Here is an 18,540-nt window from a genome sequence, read left to right on the forward strand (position 1 = left end):
AGAATATATTTGAGGTCAGCTGAGGTGTTCTCATTTAGTCTCATTGCTGTTTCATGAAGAAAAATCTATATGTAAATGAATCTCACCAGTTTTTGCCATTTCTATTAGGTGGACACGGTGGCTGCGGACCACCTGCTGCGTAAAGGTGGAGAGAAGAAGTCTAATGTCAAAACGCTGCGTTTGGGCCCTTTGACCAAACGGGGAGTCTACTTGGCGTTCCAGGCCCAGGGCGCATGCATGGCCCTTCTATCCGTGCGCGTCTTCTTTAAGAAGTGTCCGTCTCTCACGCGCTCACTATCCGTCTTCCCGGAGACAGTTCCACGCTCGCTGGTCCAGGAGGCAGTGGGCCAGTGTGTGGCCAACGCAGCACAGCCTGGACCCAATCCCAGACCGCCCAAGATGTTCTGTGGAGAAGATGGACAGTGGGTGGACCAGCCCACCACCACCTGCACTTGCCTGCCGGGCTTCGAGGCCAGCCATGGAGAGCTGGAGTGTAGAGGTGAGTGAGAACAGAACAGGCTTCTCTGAAACTAATTGGAGCTCTCTGTGAAGGTGATGAGCCAAATTTCAGTTAAATTAAACAACTCTGAAAAATTCTTTGATGTATCTTACAGTGCTATTTAAACATCACAGAATAGAATACACTCATTACATCAGATTCTGATGTGCTTAATATATTGTGCTTCTATAAATACCTTGGAGAAGCATTTTAAACAAAAGTTGAAACAAAAAACCTCTTATGCTCACCAATGCTGCATTGATGTGATACAGTAAAAAACATAATATTGTGAAATATTATCACAATTTAAAATAACTGTTTTCTATGTGATTTTTTTTTTTTTAAAAGCGTCATTTTCAGCATCATTTCTCCAGTCTTTAGTGTAACATGATCCTTCAGAAATCATAAAATGCTGATTTGCTGCTTGAGAAACATCTAATATTATTATTAATGCAGAAAACTGTTTATATTAATGCTTAATATTTTTAAACACATTATGGATTTTTCAGGATATTTAATGAATAGAAAGTTTAAAAGAACTGCATTAGTGTATACTATACTTCTATATTAAAGCAATAAGCCCCAAGAAACCTTGGTTTACAGTGAATTTATAACAGCTAAGGGCCGTTGTTAGGCACGACGCAAAGTTTTTATTATTGCTTTTACAAAAGGGTTATTCCATATACATAGTAAGGTTTCACAGAATAAAACACAGCAAATAAAGTGTAATGATATAAATAAAAACAGTATTCTTCCACAAAACAATGTAGTTCCTCAGAACCAGTTGTGGTTCCAACAAAGAGTAGTAAACAAAGGTGTACGTTTGTAGAGTCATTTACAACAGCTTTGAATGTGGCTCAGCCAATCAGAATCAAGGACCAGAACTATTCATTTTATGAATACTATTTTAAACATCTAAAAAAAATTACTAATCCAAAACTTTTGAATGGTAGAGTATATGCTATTACCATCTGATGATTAAAAAAAGTGGAGCATTTTTAGTTTAATGTCACCTAACTAACAATAAATACTGTTGTTTGACATTTTTAATACAGTCTGCTTAAATAACGACACAAGATCTAAAATAAATTCACAGCTTACTTTAAGTTTGTCCCATAAAAATAGAAGGTCAGGTTGTTGTGGATAGAGTATTAAACACAGTGTGCTCTGGCTCAGTGATACACATTTTGACAAATGTAGCTGGTCAGTTGGGTTTTCCATGCATACAAAACAGTTTCTTACTGTGCCCAGTATGCAGGAGAAAGCAAACCATTCAGAACATAAACTTCCATCTTTATACGTACTATCACAAACGTATGAACCTGAGAGACTGTCGAGTACAGAATATTTTGCACACACATACAAATACCCTTATGAGTAAGTCTTGAGGATATTTATTCTGACAACGGCTGCAACTTCAAACTGATAAGAGCCCAGAGAAACAGTAAAGGACAGATGGGACTGAATTAGACAAAGACTGACACTTGAGAAGGAGAGAAAACATTGACTGAACGCAAGGCAGAGTGAAAGAGAGTTGAGAAGAAGGTCTCACGGAAAAGCTGTTCAGACTTAGAGGAAAGAGACAGGAAGTGGAGACGCTCGCAGTGGAGAGATCAGGAGAGTGGATTACGGTGTATTTCATCAGTGTCCTACGGCTGGACACATTTTCATTCTCTATTACATTACAGTCCTGTGCATCCGGGGTGCATTTACATTTCTGCATATATCAGACACTTTTATCCAAAGCGACTTAAGCTGGTGCACACAGTACACGTCTGGCCACGGTACTGCCATTTCAGACAAATTGCAAAAGCGTTATTTTTATCAAAGGACAAAATCACCCGTCTTTGATCGTTTAATGTGACACGCTCACACATGACAGATTAATTACATTTCTGGTAAATGTTAGTCTTCAATGTGTCTGATATTTTGGGTCACAAGACCTCCAGTGTGATTGCATTTATAACTGCCATCTTTTGAAGAATGAATAAGACCACAGTGATTGGACAAATGCTAGCTTTAGAAAGTCAAAAAATCTTATTTTTATTTTATTTATTTTTAACGTTGTTGGAAGAAGTCTCTCAAAGGCTGTATTTGAGTGCAGTGAAATAATATTGTAAAATATTATTAAAACCAGTTTTCTATGTGAATATATTTGTCATTTATTCCTTTGATCAAAGCTGAATTTTCAGCATCATTACACCAGTCTTCAGAAATCATTCTACTATGCTAATTTACTACTCGAAAAAAAAAAACGTTTATTGTTATTATGAAAGTTAAAAAAAGTTATGCTGCTATATCCAGATTATATATCTAGTAGGCACTTCTATAGCTCCAGAATAAATATATAGAAATTATTTAATTTTCATTGTTTAAAAAATTGGAACTAAAACAAAAACAGGAATAACTGTAATGCAGCTATATTCATCTGTTCATCCTCATCATACTGACAATACAACTTCATTTTAACTAATTTTAAAGCCGCCGGCTCGGATTCCAGTGTAAATTCATGACTACAAACATGTTTTCCTTCATTTTTACAATGCTCAGCGACTCAAAATGATTTTCTGTGGTAATCGGCAGCATATGTTGCATGTGTGTAGGTTCACCGGGAATAAGATTTAACCGGGAAAATTCATTTAAGGACACGACTGATCTACTTTAATTCATGTTATCGCCATCTCTCAGTGGAGTGGATCAGTCCAAATCCTCCTGGTTTCAAATATGTCTTCAGCTCCTCAATGAAGGTTTTTTTTTTTTGCAGTGGGTGGGTTGGGTGTGTGTCTGTGTGAGTGTTAAAGGCTGTACTCGTCTGTTAAACACTGCAGCTGTGCTTTCTGTGGGCGTGAACCCCTGGAGTTCACACACACACTCAATGACTTACTCAGCATTCATCCACTCAAACACACTACATCTGCTGTTCATCCCTTTCTTTCACACACCCACACACACAAAGGCAGCGCAAAGCCATAATAGTGGCGCCTGTGGGCAGGGATGTGTCCAGTACAAAGGCACTCTAATGACATGACCAATTAGGTATGGGCAGAGAGAAAAAGAGAAAGACAGAAAAAAGACAATCCTGCAGTTTATTGGGCAGGTGAAATGCCGAATGGAAAGTGTGTGGTCACGAGGTCACAGGTGAAGGACTGTGAGGCCAGACAAGAAGTGTGTGTGTGGGTGTGTGTGGTGAACAGAACTAATGACTCCAATTAATCACATGCGGATTCACACAAGTACAATCTCTTCTTTTTAATTGTGAAACTACTGCGGTATAACCAGTGTTGGTATGGCACAGTATAAAAGCTTTTGAAAGAAGCCTCTCCTGCTCACCAAGGCTGCACATATTGGATCAAAAAATACAGTGAAAATAGTAGATTGTGAAATATTTTTGCTATTTTTTTCTATTTTAATATATTTTCAAATCTAATTTATTTCTGATGCAAAGATGAAACTACTGAACAGTAATGTTGTAGTGTTTTTGTTTAATTGAAACCATTATGTTTAATGCATTAGAAAGTTATTCATAAGGCAGAACAAATAATAGATAAGTATTTTAATGTATTATAATTGTAGATCATGCAATGCATTATAAGATGATTGCAACAAATTAAAACTACTAACATAATGCCTTTATATATATATATATATATATATATATATATATATATATATATATATATATATATATATATATATATATATACATGAGTTTTCACTAATCACATTAATAGTATCATACACTTTCTAGAATACGTCTTCCTAGCTTTATTTTAGTTGGAATGAGTTTTCTAAACAATATTTAATAAAGCTGGATGCTTGTCATTTGATGCACAGATTTTGATGGGTTTGGACTCATTGTAGTTGTTACTTTGAAGGGAGTTTCTGTTGTCTAGATCTGGGCGTTATAGACAATCTTGTGTTCTCAATGTGAGTCTTACGAAACCCAATTAATTAATTATGCAATTATACAATTGTGTGTATAATTAAGGAAAGGAATGAAATAAGATAAGGATCATGTCTGACGCTGCTCTGAGCGGTTTCATGTCATTTTCTTTTAACATCAGCGGGATTGCCAGCAGGGCTCGCAGGGCCACCAACCCAGAAAGTTTTCAAAAAATGATTCTCCAGGCAGTTTAACAAGAAAATTAGCTTTAGTTATAGTATTCAACGAAGGTTTAAAATAAATGAGGAGAAGAGTTGTGAAAACAATAACATAGCGCAATCACAGACATTCCTATCTGGACAAGATTAGTTTTCTCTGAGGACCCTCTGGTAATAAAAAAACACAAGTAATTTGCTCAGTAATATTTTCCTGAGGTCGTGCAAGAAAAACAGATATGTTCAAATTGGATGGGATTAAAATCAGTATGTGTCTATGAAACAAACTTGCCTTGGGCAAAGGTACTCAGAAGTTATATGCACTACCGTTCAGAAAGAGGTCAGTACGTTTCTTTTTCTTCCTTTTTTTCAGCAAGGATGCAATACATTTTATAAGAAGTGACAGTAAAGTTATCAACAATGTAAATTTTTTCAAATAAATGCTGTTATTTTGAACTTTCTGTGCATCAAAGAATTTGGTAAAAAAAAAATATGAAGCAGCACAACAGTTATTAACGTTTCTTATATTGTCTTATTAGAAAAGATTTCTGAAGGATCATGTGACACTGAAGACTGGAGTAATGATACTGATAATTCGCTTTGAATCACAGAAATAAATTACATTTTAAAATATATTCACATAGAAAACTGTTATTTTAAATTGTAATAATGTTTCGCATTATTGCTGATTTTACTATATTTTTGATCAAATAAATAAAGCATTGGTGAGAAAAAGAGAGAGAAAAAAACGAACCCAAAATTCTGACCGGTGTTGTACCATTTTGTTGAAAAATGGTATAAAATCATTGGTACATTTCTTAATCTGTCCATCCGTAGTACAAATCTTCAACACAAGACACTGATATAGATGTCAACAGTAACATCTTTTTGTGTCTTTAAAACCACAAGAGGCCTGAAGATCTTTATCCTTCAACGAGTAAATTCACAGACATTCATTATGGAAACGATTCGAATAACACACACACACACACACACAAACCAGTGTAAAGCCTCTTTAACTAGGAGGATAATTCAGACCACATGTGTTTTGGTCTGAGTGAAACTGATGTTAATCAAATCCAGATGTGTTTCCATCAATAAAGGGCTTGTGGAGAACTGATTATGAAATGAAACTGGTCAGGGAAACTTGTCTGTATACCCGTCTTTTCCAGTCTCACGAGACTCTGCTTTGCTCGTTCATGTGTGTCTGTATGTGTGTAGTGTTCTGTTTACGTAGCGTCAGAGAAAAGACTACTAAAGTTTCATGGGTGACCTGCATGCGTGTGGGTTTTATCTGCTGAAAGTCTGTGTTTGTTCGAGGCTATAATCAAGTGATTGAATAGCTAAACATGCAGAAGAACATGATCATATTTCATATCATACACCAGACGTTGCCACACAGAGATTCAGAAGCGGTTTTTATCCCGCTTTTTATCTAAATGATTGTTTAAATGTTGATGCAAAAAGACAAATGAGGTTTGTGCTTAAGACAGCAAGTTCTTGAGAGAGAGGACAGAATGTGCGTGTGTTTATTTGATGGGAAAGTGTGTTTGTTTAATCATAATACAGCACTCATTCCCACAAAATCTGTTGTTTCTCTGTAGTACTGAAAAGACTATGGTGGTCAAGACTGGTTAATGTGACAATTAGCAGGTTAAGCTCACGATTAGCATCAAAAACACAACACACCCTACTGTTTTTTTTATGTATCTCTTTGTCACATTCACTCTGTCTAGCATGTCCCGTGGGTCATTTTAAGATGGGATCTGGTCCTGGCCCGTGTTCTGTGTGTCCTGACTCCAGTCACTCAGGAGAGATGGGATCTGCTTCCTGTGTGTGTCGCCCTGGTTTTTACCGTGCCCCTACTGACAGTCCAGATACACCCTGCACACGTGAGTACAGCTGCTCCCCCTCAGCCACATAAAGACTACTGGGTCAAATCTGATATGCACATTTGTAATGCCTCTCAATTATTAACATGATCAAAACTGAAAAACTTGTTTTACACAATCTACTATGACTTAAATCTAATACGTCCCCTTTCAGGTCATGATTCAAATTGTTTTTTTACTGTGAAATCTTTACCGAATTTTATGAAGCAAGTTTAAGAATAAATTTCATATTATTAAAATATTTCAAGGTTAACATTTTTCCCGAAGCAACCTTCATTTTTACATGTTAAAATGTGAGTATCAAATATGATCATGCCTTTGAGGAACTTTTCTTAGTTCATCTCTGTCAACACTGCATTATATGTTTTACCCCAAACTAAAAACTAAGCATTTAAACATCATCTTGGGAAATAAAAGGGTGACAACTGATATTCTGTGCATACTGAAGATCTCATTGATTTACATTACAAGCTATCAGAATTTAATCTGCTCAATTTAGTGCTCAATTTATTTAAAATAAATATCAGCATTTGCACCAGATTGCATGTTTTTGCTCAGTTTGGGCTTCTGAATAAAACTGGGGTGGTGTTTTATTTTCTCCATGAAATAAGCTCTAAAAGCCTGATGCATCATATATGATACTCAGCAAAAACACATGCTAATAAACCTTTCCATTTCAAAAAATTAGATTTTTCTGACTATGATTTCATTTGCCAGGTCTTAACTCCCCTTTCTTTGTCGTCTTCTAATTCCATACTAGTCTGCTTTCCACCTTCTTGTGCTCTACATTGACTGTTTTGGTCTTTTTGTTGCTTTCTGGGTATTACAGATATGTCATGCAGATGAATGAACTGTGACTGTAATTCAAACGTCCTGTGCTTGTTGTCCTTTTCAGGTCCGCCCTCTTCCCCGCGCAGCCCTGTTCCCCAGGTCAATGACACCTCTCTCACGCTGGAATGGAGCGAACCATTAGACAGCGGGGGCCGTTCGGACCTCACCTACAGTGTGGAGTGTCGAATGTGCTCGGCCCCTGGGGGCTCCTGCATGCCATGCGGGGATGGTGTGAATTACCGCCCATCCCAAACTGGGATCCAGAGCCGGCGTGTGAGCATCTGGGGTCTCCGACCTCACACCACCTACAGCTTTACCGTGATGGCCCTCAACGGGGTCTCTCCTTTGAGCCAGCAGGGGCCCGCGGGGGAGACAATCAACATCACCACCAGCCCCAACGGTGAGACAGAGAGACAGTGAAGGTGCATATGAATGAAAGCTGTTGTTTTAGTCGAGTGTCTTAATTGCTTGTGTGTGTTGTGTAGTTCCTGTACTGGTGTCGGGTTTAAGGAAGGGTACCGCCACAGAATCCAGCCTGACGCTGCACTGGAACACACCGACCCAATCACACTACAGGATCCTACAGTACCAGCTACGCTACTGTGAGAAGGTAAACTACTACACTATACTACACTGTACAACATTACACCATACTAACTTAATTGCACTGAATGTGCATTTACAAGTATATCTTTCAAAAACTGTATTTATAGATAATATAGTAATAATGAAATAAAAGGCTACTTAAGTGTACCTAAAGAGAGAAATTTTCTTAACACACAATAAGTACACTTTTAAAATGTGCATTACCATAAATGCGACTGGGAGATGAAAAAACCTACTACACTATACAAGTCTATGCAACACTACACCATACTAGAAATGTGCTTAACTGTATTGAATGTGCACTGTGTACTTCAGATTTTTAATAAAGTCTATATCTATCTTTATCTATTCTATTCTGTTTTGAAATCTAAAAGTTTGTATTTGAGAAAAAAAGTGTCAAATTAAAGTTCATGTTAAATCATTGTTTAATAATATGTTGTTTAACTGTAGCTTGTAATTGTATATTGCATTTAAAGTTAATATATTTTAAATGTACCAAAACGCATCATCTTTATTTTAAATGTGTACTTACAAATATATTTGAATACACAACATGCAAGTTTCAACAAAAATGACATTAAAGGATGTTAAAGTTGACCATAAATTCTTTGGCAGCAATTATGCAGTTATTATGACTTTTACATATAAAGATCTAAGTCTTTTGAAGTGTGTCAAAAAGCACTCTTAAGTTCAGCTAATTGTATTTCATAAAAAATTAAACCTAATGCATTTTTATTTAATTGCAATTAACATTTAATTTACTGTCCTAAAACATTAAATTCAGGTTTCACTTATGTATATTCTTCAAAGTAATAAAAATATGTGCTTTACTTACACTCTTTACCTGTTATTGGTCACAGTAAAAAAGAGTACACAGCATTAACTCAGAAAAATGTGATTTGTCATCTGTGAAATTCAGTATTTTTTACCTCCATTATCTCTGCTCTCTTCTCTATTTTTATGACCTCTCCCTATTTCCCTGTCTCCATCCTGCCCACTCGTTCCATCTTTTTCTCAGCGCTTGTGTTTTATTGATCGCTCTCTGTGGCCCAGCTGCTCACTGTTTACAGTACAGGCCTGCCAGACTAATTAACAATTAATTCATTCAAACAGCTCAGAAATAGTACGTGAAGAATCAATCAAATGATTTTAATGCAAGATACTGGTGTTTGTTCTTCTGACAGGAGCGCGGTTCTGAGGAAAACTCCTGTCATTTTATGGAGAGTAATAACAACGAGGTCGTATTGAGCGACTTGCGCAGGGCGACGCAGTACGAGGTTCAGGTCCGCGCTCGCACCTTGGGCGGCTATGGCAGTTTCAGTCAAGCTGTCGTCTTTCGGACCCTGCCTGACGGTAAGAAAAGTTGCATTTAAAGGCACCAGCTCAGTGTTGTGGTAATAGTGCCCAACTTTTTGTGCTCCAGAGTTTTGTTTGAGAAGGTGTTTTCCTCCTTGAGTAGATCAAAGCCATTTTTTTTGATTGTATCATACCTTTTTCCATTTTTAAACCATTTCTCTCTCACTCTGGCTGTCTGCCTCTCTCTGTTTCCCTAGAAGATGATTCCTCGTCTCCGCTGCTTGTTACCGGGATCCTTATAGCCATGGGCATGCTGCTCCTCATCATCGTCATTGCTGCTGCGATCTACTGTATAAGGTACAACAAGAGACCAACAAGAAAAAGTCTACGTGGAAACTAGAAAGCTCATGAGATTTCCACAGGCGTCATTCACACATCCTCTGTCAATCGCATGCTTGCTTATTAAATATTTTAGTTAGAAATTGCTGAAATAAAACAAAATATTAAATAACTTTTATTTCAGCTAGTTGCCAAAGTAACATATATACAATAATAATCAAAATGCAACAACTTAAAACATAATAAAAATTTAAAGTGAAAACAGAAAATATTCAAAGCTAATTAAAATATTAACAAAAAGTATAATAGTATATCAGTTATACTAAAATAACTGACTAAAACAATGCAAATATTTTCTGTAATTAAAGCTAAATAAAACTTAATAAAAACAAAGGTACAGCAAAATTTAGACATTTTGTGTAGACAATTAACTGAAATAAAATAATTTTATGTAGAAGTACATAAAATTACTCAAATCTGTTTTTATGAATACTGTAATAGAATATAAATAATATTGTAATAACACAGTATGTGACACAATGCACCTTTACATCAATTTTGCAGAATTTGCACTGATTTCTCCACAAAGTCATTCTGTGTGAAACTAATTAAATGAAGTGACAATGACTTAATTTTCCTCTAGCGTTTCGTATAACAGTTTGAGCTGAATGACCTAATGTACTCTTCCAAAGTGATCAGACTGCCCTAACAGTCATTTCAGATAAATTTGTGGGAACAGAGAGAGAGAGAGAGAGAGAAGAGAAGAGAGGAGTAAGGGGAAGTGGAGACAGGATGTAGTAGTCCCACCCCAGGCTCCACAGGCCAAATCAGCAGAACAATAGTCGTGACCCTGGGGTAGCACACACACACACACACACACACACACACACACACACACACACACCTCTTTAAGCGCAAGTGTACTTAAACAATGAACAAACTTTTTACATTCTTACACTCCAGTGGACACACAAACTTAGATATTGCTGATAAATGGGACGTATGTATGTCCACGTATGCACAGTTAAGATTACAGGAGCATGCCTGTTAAGGGGTTTACATATATTGTTCACAACTGCGCACATTACATATACAAACTTTCACACCCAGTTAAATGGAGAGTCCCTACAATCAATCTCTCTCTCCCTCTCACACACACACTGCGAGCCTCCGGTCCAGACCTGCCATCAGCACTGGGTGGGACAAACGCGGCTATTTTAGTCCTGGGAAATCAGGGAGAAAGATAGATGTGGGAAAAGTTTGTTGCTATTTCAAAGCCCTGAGGTTCTAAGTTATGTTTATTTATTTTTTATAATCAAAGTATTAACTTTTGTTTTAGATGTTTCTCCTAAAATGCCTTAAGTTAAAAAAAAATCTGAATCAACTTGGGTGCTTTTAGGATTACTAAATGTTGCACGGTTATACTTCTCAAGTCAATTTTGTTTTAAGAATGACTTTTAAGCAACGCCTCCCTTTTCCTTTTAACCTTAAGTCAAAACCAATAAGGTTCTCTGAATACAGTTCTGAGCCATTAGCAAGCATCCAAAACACAAAGAAGGAATGAGAAGGACATTCCGTGAAAAGAGAGAGAAGAAAATAACAAGAATAACAAGGAGAACGGGCGAGAACAACTTGAGTAATTTAAGATGGTGTTAGAGCATAATACACTATGAAATGGTCTGAATAAGGACCCAGAGCCTGAGGTGAGAAACAGACACACAAGAAAAGACACAGGAAGAGGAAGAATGGGGTGGAGAAAGGGATTATTGTATGCATTCAATTCATTCTTTGCTCGGAGTAATATGACAACACAGGACAAAAACAAACATGAAACACAACAGGCATAAAGCCTCACACTGTGCCCAAACCAGGCATGACACAACAAGTTTCCAGTGTCAAGTAATTTTCCACCCTTGCTAAAATATACAGAATGCACACAAAGTTTACAAAAAACCTGACTCCCAATTGATGCAATCTAACATTAGCATGTGGCTAAGCTAATAACCCAGTGCTCAAATGGAATGCACGATTATTGAGTAATACATTCTACCATTGAATGAAATACTTTTAGAATCAACATTTCTTAAGGAGTTTTGCTTTTGTCACCATTGTGTATATTATCAAAAGAAGTCCTTCATATTTGGTAACATTGTGTTTAGATCATAAAGCAGACACTGACTCAGTTTTCTGTTCACAGGAAGCAAAGTCATTTCAAAGATCCAGAAATGAGTGACAAAAATGGCCAATATCTCATGGGTCAAGGTGATCACAGCAACACACACACGACATTTCATAAGTATGCATTCTGGTTAAGTTCTGGAATTTTGGATTAATGGAGTAACTGACATTTTTCTCTCCAAGGAGTGAAAGTTTACATTGATCCATTCACTTATGAAGACCCTAATGAGGCCGTGAGAGAGTTTGCTAAAGAGATTGATGTCTCGTGTGTCAAAATTGAGGAGGTTATTGGGGCAGGTAAGACACAGTGTGTCTTCTTTTGGACATATTTCAATTTCAGACATAGTCACATATTTACTTTCAGCCATGTGAATGATAAAACAAAAGCATACTATGTTGAATTGTTAATCTGCTTCTTTGATATTTAACATACAGTCACATTATTATTGAGATTGTTTCAAAGCAGCTTCACAGTATCAAACATTGAAATAACACGGTTAATTTTGTGAAATTCATCAATTTTAGCTGTAAAGCAGTGCTACAGAAGACAGTAGTGTCATTGTACTAAATTGAATGAATGATTGAATTTATGAATTTGCGTTGTTTCATTTCCGTTCAACTATGTCAGTATCACCAATTATGAATAGTTGAATACGGTTATGAGAGTTCACAAAAATAGATCTAAAAAGTCTTGTTGCTCATGGCTTATTAAAGTCACAACTTGTTAGAATTAACAAATGATTTGCATAAAAAGATTGAAAAATTCCCAAAGCTGAGTCCCTTGTTTTGCTGTTCTCAGGTGAGTTTGGAGAAGTCTGTCGTGGACGGCTGAGGATTCCGGGTAAGAAGGAGAACTATGTTGCCATTAAGACTCTTAAGGGTGGATACACAGACAAGCAAAGGCGGGACTTCCTGTCTGAGGCCTCAATCATGGGCCAGTTCCAGCATCCCAACATTATCCACCTGGAAGGCATAATAACAGCCAGCTGCCCGGTCATGATCCTCACCGAGTTCATGGAGAATGGAGCTCTGGACTCCTTCCTGAGAGTAAGTATGCGCTGGATCTAGTGCTACACGTTTGTTGATGAAACCATCTCATTGGCTCTCGTACACAGAGTCTGACTGACATGGATCTTTCTTTCTCTCCAGCTCAATGATGGTCAGTTTACTCCAATACAGTTAGTCGGCATGCTGCGCGGCATCGCGTCAGGAATGAAATATCTCTCTGAAATGAGCTACGTACATCGTGATCTTGCTGCGCGGAACATTCTCGTCAACAGTAACCTGGTCTGCAAGGTGTCTGACTTCGGCCTGTCGAGATTCCTGCAAGAGAATTCATCTGATCCTACGTACACCAGCTCACTGGTAAGAGCACATGCTTACGCAACGTTAAGTACTTCACTTGAAAAATGCAAGCAGGCACATCTAGCAATACAAGCATCATGATTTATTTGAAAATGCTTTTTTTCAGGGTGGTAAAATTCCAATCCGTTGGACGGCACCCGAGGCCATTGCATTCCGTAAATTTACCTCTGCATCAGATGTATGGAGTTATGGAATTGTCATGTGGGAAGTGATGTCGTTCGGAGAGCGGCCATACTGGGACATGAGCAATCAAGATGTATGTGATTGTGATGTCTGACATTTTAATGCGATTGTGTTTTGTTTCACATGAAATTTGACTTTAGATTGATATAGAGATGCAGTAGAAATTTTGTTCACTATCTGTGGTTGATAGTTACTTTTGTTATGGGCAACAGGTGAAATTTTTTTTTCTTCGCTTTGTTGAAGAAATTAATACTTTTATTCAGCAAGGTCACTTTAAATTGATCAATAGTGAGAGCAAAGACATTTTTAATGTTACAAAATATTCTATTTTACATCTAAAATCCTGGAAACTTAAATATATCATGTTTCCCACAAAATATGAAGCAGCACAACTGTTTCCAGCATTGATAATAATCAGAAATGTTTCTTAAGCAGCAAATCAGCATAATTTAGAATTATTTCCGATAATGTGACACTGAAGACTGGAGTCACTATGATGAAAATTCAGCTTTGAATCACAGAAATAAATTACATTTTAACTTATATTCAAATAGACAATATCCATTTTAAATATTTCACAATATTATTGCTTTTATTGAATTAGTTATCAAATAAATGCAGCCTTGATGAACAAAAGAGACCCCAAACCAACCCCAAATGTTGAGTGGTGTACATAAAAAAAAAGATGTTTACAATATCAGCCTAATCAGAATGAAACAATAATATTTTAAAAGTGCTAATATTGTCATTATACATGTGTTTTCAGTCATTTTTCTTCCCTTCATTAACACAGTCTGTTTTCCCAATCAGGTGATTAATGCCATTGAGCAGGATTACCGGCTGCCTCCTCCTCCTGACTGTCCCACTTTCCTGCACCAGCTGATGTTGGACTGCTGGCAGAAGGAGCGGACGGCACGGCCACGCTTTTCCAACATCGTTTCAGCACTCGACAAGCTGATTCGCAATCCTGCCTCACTTAAAATCACCGCCCAAGAGGGGGCAGGGTACGCTTCATATCCATTACAGCCCTATATCACATATCATTTCAGCTGCTTCAAAATGCCACAGCAAAAGGTCCAAAAACCACAAAGACCTGCCAAATAAATCTACATATTTTTTACTACTTTTTTTTTCAATGGAATGTATGCATGAAATTGCCAGTTGATTCTTTGATTTAAAATCAAATAAATTCAGGGACACGTCACTTTTATAGTTCTGTTGCTATTGGTTTTATGTTACTGTGTCAACCCAAAATCAGTGTTGGACAGTAACAAGATTACTGAAGAATACACCGCTGTGCAAAAGTCTTAGGCCATTGGCATTTTAAAAAAAAATGTAAGCAATGTGATTGCAGTAATGCATTTACCCAACAATGCTTGTCAGTCAAGAGCATAGCAGTTCCTGTTTTAGGTTTAGCGGCATCTCACTCTGTCCGTCATTTCATTAGCTTGGCTCTTGTACACACAGTATGGCCTCTTGTATATTAGTCTTGCCCCTCCCCTATCAGCATGTCAGCCTGTCAGTCTGTCAATCAAGACTCAGTATGACCACATATCTGTCCATCACATTTAGGTCTTTGCCCTCCCCCTCTTTTCAAGGGAAAGCTGTCAGAGTCTTCCTCTCTTTGACAGTCTTTCTACAGCTGTGTTCCTGCAGGCCGACTCAAGACATCATCTTAATATGGACAATTACATGCATTTTAACACGTGGCGCTCTCTTGCTCCTCAGACCCTCTCACCCTCTGTTAGACCAGCGTTCCCCTCTGACGCCCTCATCCTGTGGGACAGTGGGAGACTGGCTAAGGGCCATTAAGATGGAGCGTTACGAGGAGAATTTTCTTCAGGCTGGGTACACGTCCATGCAGCTGCTCGCCCACATCACCACAGAGTGAGTGAAGATAACAGCACCTTCATTCAACAACATCATTCATTTGTCGTATATACTGGAATACAGTTATAATAGACAGCAACATAGTACTTAATTACAAGGGAGATTAAATTCCTCGGTGAAGAGTAAATAAATAAATTTGCAGTCTAATTTGTAAAAGTAACTTTATAAACAAAGATATAGAAACAAAGAAATTGAATTAAAAGTATTATATTATATTACTTATTTTTATGCATATAATTCCATCAAAAAGTTTGGAGTTGGGAAATAGTTTCTGAAGTTCACTAAAGCTGCATATGATTAAACATTATACATATATTTTCACTAATATCTAATTTGTCCCTAGAACATATTCATTTAATCATCTGCACAATTTGTTTTACTCAGTCAGGTATTAAAATAAATAAATGTTATTAAAATGCAGCAAAGAAATTAAATAAAAAGATTATATAACATAACATTATATTACTTTTTTAATGTTTTTGAAAGAAGTCTCTTCTTTTCAAGTCTGCATTTGATTACAAATCGATCCATTTAATTAATAAAATAATGGTTTTCTGTTTGAATATATTGTCAAATGTAATTTACTCCTGTGATGACAAAGCTTTCAGCATCGTTTCTTCAGTCTTCAGTGTCACATGATCAATCTAATATGCTGATTTGGTGCTTTGAATTGAACTGATTTAGATAACTTTTGTGACAATTTTAAAGTCTTGATGCTTACTTTTGATTAGTGTAATGCATCGTTGCTGAGTTAAATTGTTTAAAATAAATTTGAATCCAAACCGTAGTGTATACCTTTATTAATTTTCAATATGTAAACACCACAATCTAATATTTTCTAAGTTTATCTCTGCTGTTTCATTAAAAGCAAAGATCTTATTCTTTATTGAAATTTTATTTCTCTCTGCTTCCACCTCTCAGGGATCTGCTGCGTTTGGGAATAACTCTGGCTGGTCATCAGAAGAAGATTCTGTCCAGCATTGAGGCTCTTGGGATTCAAAACAAAACTCCAGGGAATGTGCTCTACTGAGTGAACCATCCACACACACAAACGCTTGTTAAGTTGCCCAAGAACCTTCATGTAACCTGCCCACTCACAATCAGGAACATTTGTACTTCCTTTTTTACTGGGTCACTTAAGGATCAAATGGCTTACTTACTTCCAAGACTACCTAAAGGGAACCAGTCCAGAAACCTGTCGGAACGATCACTGTAATACCACTAATATTACAAAGCTACATTTGTGATATCAAACGGGTCTCGTAAGGATGTTACCTTCACCATTTCAACATTTTTGGGAGCCACACGATGTAATCCATAAGCAAAGACTTGCTCTGACATCATAATGCAAAGACAGTGATGAAGTATTTCCATTTTTGCAGAGTATTTTTCTAAAGGAGACTTTCATACTGAAGAGACTGAAAGAAGATATACAGCAAAAGATGAGACATATGATCTTTATAATGCAAGAGTTTGGATACAAGTATTAGATTATTAACGACGACGACTTCATCCTTCGTATTAAGGATGTGCTGTGCGTGAAGGGATGCATACTCACACACACTAAGTGCCAAGTAATTGGTATTTTGTTTTTAAATGATGCACTCTGTGTGTGAGTGTGTATGTGAGCAGCAATAAGAAAAACAAGCACAAAAGTCTTAGCACTTTTTTTCTGAAGAGAAAGACATGTTTGACGCAGAGTTTCCATTGGTGGATAAAATATGCGAAATATACATGCTTATACAAATACACACACAAACAAAGAGATCTGCAACACTTGACTGGCACTAAAAAGAGACCAAATAAGACTGTCTGTAGTTTTATGAGTAGCCGAAAGACTCGAAACGACCTTTGAAAGTGTGCCATACTGTTTTGTTTATTACGGGAATGTTGTGCTGGTTTGACTCACCAACTTGAAGCTGGTGTCCATCATCAACTAACCACAAGATTCAAAAGCCACCCTTTCATACCACACATGGGTTTATGGGTTGGAGGATTTGGTCTTCACATTGGAGACCCACAAGAACAAACTAGGGACTTTTATTCTTTTGCCTCTTGTTTTTGTATAAATATATATTGATTTATGTAAAAAGACTCATTTGCTTTGTCAGTGTAATCTGGGTTTCTGTTACAATAAAAAGTATACATTTAGTCTCGTTCTGAATAGTATTCTTTGCTTCTTGCTTCTCTTTTAAAAACATAGAATCACATGGGTTTCACTAGTATTTATTTATGTGAAGAAATGGTTAGGTACAATGTACCTATTGTGTTCAAGTTGAATTGCAAATTACATTTTCTGCTATTTAGATTGGATATGCTTAATCTTAGGGGGCTTAGTGGGTATGTTGTAATTACAGGAAGGTATTTTTCAATGTAAATACAATGTAAAAGCATGCATGTATGCAATAAGTTCATTGTATTTTATTGGTAAACAAGGTGAATAAATGTAACCAGCTTGAACCCGTTGCAAAATCTGCATGGGGAAATCATTCGCCTCAGTTCCCAATTCCCAATCGCATGGATTCATATAAAAATATTTAATTTTGCATGTGAAAATTCACTGAACGGTAAATGTTCAAAAACCAGATCTGACAGCAACCTGTAAGCACAGAAAAAGGAAAGCTAAAAAGTACATTTACATATGCTTTTAAAGCACAGCAGAAAAGATAAACTGTTGAATTAAGAAGGCTGCTAAATTCTAAGGGTTAGAGAGAGTGTAAAAATCAATTATCCCTGTTTTTTGCACATAAAATCTTAATTTTATCTTCTTTAAATCTTAGCACATAAAAGTCGACCTCAGAGAAAAAAAAATGGATGTGACCCTTTTTAATTCTTGCTCTCTTCCCGTTTCATAAACTTTTCCCCAAATACCTCATTGATCCTTTTATCTGTGACGAAATATGCCGCTGTCTGCACACACACACACACACCTGATGGACGCATATTTCTGTAATTGTTTTGGGGTGATCCGATTTCTTGGACATTCTAGTTTCAAGCATTTCTCCCTGAAGATACAATGACCTTCTCTGCTCTGCAGTGGTGCGAGAGAGATTTGGGAATGGGGCTTAGAGTTCCCCTCCCCCAGTTTGTGTCTCTACACCAATCCCTTCAGAAGAAAGAACCAGTTCTTTCTCAAGACTGCTTGAAATGTGTCCTTGACTTAGACCTTCCATCTTCCTGTGGCTTCATCTTTTTTCTCCCATGTTGCAGCTTCCTTGGTTGTCTGTCTCGAAGGGTATCTATCCGATTCTTGCAGACACATCTGACATGCAGTGGTATTTAGTAAATCTAATGGAAACATTTCCAGGTAAACTTACATCTCAAAATCAAAATACATAAAAATAAATAATATATTGCATAAAG

General features: G+C 36.9%; 1 protein-coding gene across 2 annotated transcripts in view; it reads left to right on the forward strand.

The window, feature by feature from the left end:
* Positions 1 to 17,328, forward strand: part of ephb4a (eph receptor B4a) — a 40,782-nt gene extending 23,454 nt beyond the window's left edge. Inside the window, exons 4-17 of one of the 2 annotated variants that reach the window (XM_059549716.1) lie at positions 109 to 499; positions 6,334 to 6,489; positions 7,385 to 7,720; positions 7,806 to 7,930; positions 9,111 to 9,279; positions 9,480 to 9,579; positions 11,759 to 11,823; positions 11,923 to 12,036; positions 12,539 to 12,786; positions 12,889 to 13,104; positions 13,211 to 13,360; positions 14,098 to 14,291; positions 15,016 to 15,174; positions 16,099 to 17,328. In XM_059549716.1, the coding sequence (XP_059405699.1) occupies positions 109 to 499; positions 6,334 to 6,489; positions 7,385 to 7,720; positions 7,806 to 7,930; positions 9,111 to 9,279; positions 9,480 to 9,579; positions 11,759 to 11,823; positions 11,923 to 12,036; positions 12,539 to 12,786; positions 12,889 to 13,104; positions 13,211 to 13,360; positions 14,098 to 14,291; positions 15,016 to 15,174; positions 16,099 to 16,207 (2,532 nt within the window). In that variant the 3' untranslated portion in view covers positions 16,208 to 17,328. The remainder of the gene's footprint in view (positions 1 to 108; positions 500 to 6,333; positions 6,490 to 7,384; positions 7,721 to 7,805; positions 7,931 to 9,110; positions 9,280 to 9,479; positions 9,580 to 11,758; positions 11,824 to 11,922; positions 12,037 to 12,538; positions 12,787 to 12,888; positions 13,105 to 13,210; positions 13,361 to 14,097; positions 14,292 to 15,015; positions 15,175 to 16,098) is intronic. The other variant, XM_059549717.1, reaches the window with a different exon arrangement.
* The last annotated feature ends 1,212 nt before the right edge of the window (positions 17,329 to 18,540 follow it).

This window comes from Carassius carassius, chromosome 5, assembly GCF_963082965.1.
Source record: "Carassius carassius chromosome 5, fCarCar2.1, whole genome shotgun sequence".
In the NCBI taxonomy this organism is placed as follows: domain Eukaryota; kingdom Metazoa; phylum Chordata; class Actinopteri; order Cypriniformes; family Cyprinidae; genus Carassius; species Carassius carassius.